The sequence below is a fragment of the Citrus clementina genome, unplaced genomic scaffold, assembly GCF_000493195.1.
Source record: "Citrus clementina cultivar Clemenules unplaced genomic scaffold, Citrus_clementina_v1.0 scaffold_8, whole genome shotgun sequence".
Lineage (NCBI taxonomy): Eukaryota > Viridiplantae > Streptophyta > Magnoliopsida > Sapindales > Rutaceae > Citrus > Citrus x clementina.
This window is the reverse complement of record NW_006262022.1, coordinates 9,895,948-9,901,104: the sequence shown is the minus strand read 5'-3', so window position 1 is coordinate 9,901,104 and position 5,157 is coordinate 9,895,948. Positions and strand designations below refer to the sequence as shown.

The 5,157-nt window shown below is 34.4% G+C and overlaps 1 protein-coding gene across 1 annotated transcript; it reads left to right on the top strand.

The window, feature by feature from the left end:
- Positions 1 to 2,110: 2,110 nt before the first annotated feature.
- LOC18034535 (B3 domain-containing transcription factor VRN1) lies at positions 2,111 to 4,956 on the top strand. Its single transcript, XM_006423647.2, has 4 exons — positions 2,111 to 2,296; positions 3,289 to 3,367; positions 3,976 to 4,542; positions 4,622 to 4,956. Exons 1-4 carry the CDS (start codon positions 2,244 to 2,246, stop codon positions 4,871 to 4,873), a joined length of 951 nt encoding a protein of 316 aa, XP_006423710.1. The 5' UTR covers positions 2,111 to 2,243; the 3' UTR covers positions 4,874 to 4,956.
- The last annotated feature ends 201 nt before the right edge of the window (positions 4,957 to 5,157 follow it).

The window sequence follows — 5,157 nt, the reverse complement described above, 5'->3', positions numbered from 1 at the left end:
CGTCCATCATATAACTATTAAAGTTGTAGCTATATTGTAGTGAATTAAAGTCACAGTCACCATCGTTCCATAATTGCTTCAAAAAGACCTAGTACATATATTAAAAGACAAATAACAGGAGAGTATCAACATCAATATGCTATCACAAGATAAGAAATTATATTGATAATTATAAGTTCTGTAAGCTGATTACCCAAAAAAACGTATCTATATGCGTGACACACTGAGACATGACATTTGGATACTGTCTTTGTTTTTCACTTATCAATCGCAAGTACTCATGGATGTGCTGTAGCAGAATAGAAATATGTTGGTTTAAAATAGAAATAGTAGAGGAGACGTTTAAGAAATAACACTTAAAAAAGCTAACCTCATCCCCTAACCATCCTAGTGCATCGTGGCCTAACAGTATTTTAAAAAATTTGTGCGATTGTCGAATAGTGCGATCCATTGTTATTTGGCAAGCAAACCACTTATCAAACTCATCGAATCCTCTTGGATCCTCCAATCCCCTAAGTGGGTTTATATCGGCATTACTTCTTTTATTGATATCACGATCCATTATTTGAAGTGTAGGCACATGCTTGGTGTTCCTTACTCTCTTGAAAGGAGGAATCATGTGCCACTTGCCTAAGCAATAGGTTGTGAAATATAACACCACTGAAATTATAACTACCAAAGTCTAGGAAGTGCCAAAAAATATTACTTTTGAACAATGACAATTGTTTGCGCGTTAGCTTACGCTGGATAGCTGCGATAACTTTTTTAAATTTTGACATCTCTGAAATACAGTCTGGGAAATGATCAACAAAGCATAACTTCATCATGCTCGGCTCCTTCCCAGGTTCAGGTGGATTGCACTTTGCCAACTTAATTTTTGCCATCCATATGAGATAAAATCGAAATTCTATTCATTATTGTGCTATTTATAAAATAATAATATTAATAATATAAAATAAAAAAGGTATCTACAAAGTAAAAATGCCCTTGTGTGTGTAATTTGTATTTTTATGCGATAGTCTCTCGCTACATTTTTTGATCACACACAATCTAAATTTTTGTGCGACGGGCACTTATCGCACAAAAAAAATAATATTTTCTTTGTGCAACATGCTTAATTTAGAGCCGACGGCCACCCATCGCACAAACTTTGGTGCAAGGGCCATCAGTTGTACAAAAATTAAGATCAAATACTCTTGGAACAAAAACTAAGTTTTTGTGCCATGGGCACCCGTCACACAAAAACTCAAAACGTCTGTTGTCAGTTTTTGTTCAACGGGCACGCTATCGCACAAAAATTTTTGTGACGGGATGCCCTTTGCACAAACTCACCCATCCTGAAGATATGGGAGTCTGTATGTTACATTTCATATAACATACACAATCTATAAGAACCACACAAATTGTGGGACCTACATAATTATGTGGTTTTTGTTGGTTGTGTATGTTACATGAAATGTAATATAACAAAATCCTGAAGATATATATATATATATATGTGTGTGTGTGTGTCTACACATCCTTTCCTAATAAAATATTGATAAAATAAATATTTTATCCTCTAAGTATACCATAACTATTTTATCCTCTAAATATAAAATGATTATTATTTTTATTACATGAGACTATTGCTCAAACTACAACTTATATTACATGAGAATATAACTGATATTTACAAATCAGACTATTATTGGGACCAACTTACATCAATGCTAATAGAGCGCTACCCAAATTTTAACCATCACAAATATTCGAGGGATGTCTACTCCTCATTCTTGGGTAAGGGAGAAAACTACATTCACTCAATTTTAATTAATGAAAGAAATACCTCCACAATGTACTTGTGGAGGTTCGAATTGCTGCCCTCCAAGTTGGAAAGCAGCAGCCCTGACCACTCGGCCAAGTGGCTAAAAAATGATTATTTTATCCTAACAAAATAATGATTTTTTTTGTTATAGAAGAGTAATTATAAAAAAATCTTAAAAATAAATAATACATAAATTAGATAACTTTTGTTATCAATAATTAATATTTATTAAATAAAAAAATCTCTTTAAAATATAAATAATAAATTAATTAGATAATGGAAAAAAACCCCATAATTGTTTTAGTCAAATCCCAACGATAAACAAAACTATTGCAATACAAAACAATCATAACAACAAACAGAATCCACAGCGGTGGCGATAATCAAGTGAATTGCAGAGGCGGCGGCGGCAACGGAAACGCTTCAAGCGTTAGCAATGACGGAAAGAGCGGCGGCAACATGGCTGTTTGAACAGCAATGGAGGAAACGGTGGGTAACATTTGAGCCGCCGGCATCCATTTTGGAGTCAAGTGCGTTCTTAAATTTGATTTGTGCAGTAGTGTTGTGTTTTGGTAAATCTTGATTTGGGTATTAGGGTTTTGAAAGCGGCAAAATAAATAATTTTTTTTTTTGTATTTTTAATAAGGCGTGACACATTAAGACCTTAAGTGTTTGGCAGATATTTGCTCGTTAATTTTTTAATTTTTTTATAAGCATTATTGTTCTGAATTGTTAAGAAACCACAAGGTGGAACTCACTCGTAAAAAAACGATTAGTAAGAAGGTGCCTTGGAGTTAATAAACTACCAACTAATCCTAACATTCCACTCTCCTTCATAATCTACGACAACGAAGGTTCACACACGACTACGATACCCCAATTAGGTGATACCCTCAAGATCACGACTACGATGATTCACATACTCCGACTAGGTGACACCTTCAAGGTCACAAGCTAAGAACACTGGCAAGGGCTAACTTCAGAGGTACCAATAGTTACGACCCACAAGGTGGAACTCACTCTTAAAAACTAACTTGTAAGAGGGGGTGCCTTGAAGTTAATGAACTACCAACTATTCCCATACCTAGTCAATGTGGGGTCCTAACATCAATCTGGCTCATCCATATTGCTAAAAGGAAAGAATTAGTAAAGTAATTGAATTGTGCTTTTCTATTTTGTGAATATGAAAGAAAAAAAAAGACAGATTTTTATGGAACCCAGTTGCAAAACACACATATATATCAAAAGTTTTAGCTTTTATATTTTTTTTGCAATTGAGATAAAAATACTTTACTTCTCTATCTTGATATTTTCTTTGCTTATAATTAATTTGAGAAGAAGAGAAGAAGAGTGCTTGGTGCCTCCTGCCTTTTGGGTACTGGGTTTACAATTTTATCTCTCCTTAACATTATCTATATCAATATATGTATTTGCATTTGCAAATGAATCTAATATGGTTGCTGTTTTAATTTCTCTTGCAGGCTGAATCCTGGAGCAGATGTGTCAAGTCCTCATTTCTTCAAGATTATTTTTCCCTTTGTTCTTGCTGAAAAAAAGCTGGTAATTTTCCCAACTCTTTGTGTTTCTCAGCAGCCTCTTAATTATTTGTCTATAAGATTCTGTAAACTATTACATCCTTGATTCTGGAGTTTACTAATTATTTTACATGAATTATTAAGCAATAAAAATCTGGACTTGCACTCAATATTTGGTGGGGTGGACGTGGGTTTCGTCGTGTGTATTTGCCATGTGAGATGAGATTTACAACAAGTCCCTTTTAATTTGATTAATATTCATCCTCATCTTATCTTGAAAACTATTTTGTCCCTAGTTTGTAGTGTTCTATGACATCTGTTATCTATTGCAGTACTCTCCTCTCAGACGTAAAACACTATGCTGATTGTTCGTATATATGAGAAAATGAGAAAAAAACAAATGATAGTGCATTATGCCTCCTATTATAAGTTTGTGATAATGTTCTTTAGTGATTCCACGTGCTACCAATGTATCTTGTCCATGATTCCACATGCTGACTAAAGCTTGCAACATTGATCTGTACCGACCAAATACATGACAGCAAAAACATGAAAGCATTTTTGTTTTGTTTGTGGTTGGTTTTTACTTTTTTTTTAATGGATGATCATCTGACTTTATTTGAATAAATGTAGAGGATTCCACGAGATTTTGTGAAGAAGTTTGGCCATGAACTTTCCAATGGTGCTCAACTCACAGTTCCTGATGGTAGTGTTTGGCAAGTGGCATTGACCAGAAAAGGAAAAGACATTTGGTTTCATTATGGTTGGGAGGACTTTGTTGAAAGTTATTCAATCTCAGCAGGATACTTCTTGTTCTTCAGTTATGAGAAGAATTCAACCTTTCATATTATTATATTTAATTTGGATGCATGTGAGGTTGATTATCTATATGTTGGTGAAGAATCAATGAAAGATGAGCAAAATTCAGATCCCGAGAATGAGAAAAGTGTGGAGCATGTTGAGCAGCAAAGCAGAAAGAGAAAAATGGAAGAGGTGGCGGAGATGGACGAACCAAACAGTGACAATAACTTCAATTTGTCTGTCGTGCTTAAGAAAATGGGAATATATGTTACTCCTAGATACAGACGGTTTTCGGCAGAAGAAAGCAAGAGAGCAATCAGTTTTGCCAGAATTGTCCAGCCCAAAAACTCTTCATTCATGGTTATCTTGGAACAGCATTTCAAATCTTGCCGTGATGTGGTGAGCTTTCAAACAAAATGTGATTTTGTGAGCTTTGCTGTTGGTAAATACTCAAATACAATTTCTTTTGTTTGTGCAGTATTGTCCAATCAAGTTCGCTGCGAAGTTTGTCAAGAAAGATTCCAAATATGTCAAAGTACAGATATCTAATGAAGTAAAGGAATCAATTGAACTCCAATGGAAACCTAAAGGGGGTTTTTTTTTAACTCGGGGATGGGCTAAAATCTCAAGGGTCAAGAATTTGAAGGAAGGAGATATTTGTATCTTTGAACTGATCAGGAAACAAGATCTTCTTTTCAAACTTTCAGTGTTTCACAGTATGTTAGAGTAAATTTAGGCAATTAGTTGCAAAACGGTATCATCTATAGACTAAATCAAAGTTTTTAGAATGTTGTGTAGTAAGTGTTTGTGCTATCTCTTCCTAAGATGATCTGCTAAAGGGGATTGAGTGGTCTATTATATTCATAACTTCTCAAAGAGTTAGTTATTATTGTAGTTCAGCTGTTATATTAGTTCTGTTATAAAGCAGTTCTTATATTTCATTTGCTCAAAAATTAAAGGCAGATAATTTCAGTAAAATCAAAAGGACATATATCTGTGTGTGCTCGCGCGTGC

Coding starts and splice junctions, on each gene's coding strand:
- LOC18034535 (XM_006423647.2), top strand. CDS start 2,244: ATGACGGAAAGAGCGGCGGCAACATGGCTGTTTGAACAGCAATGGAGG. Junction 2,297..3,288: donor GAACAGCAATGGAGGAAACG/GTGGGTAACATT, acceptor TTTCTCTTGCAG/GCTGAATCCTGGAGCAGATG. Junction 4,543..4,621: donor TCAAATCTTGCCGTGATGTG/GTGAGCTTTCAA, acceptor TTGTTTGTGCAG/TATTGTCCAATCAAGTTCGC.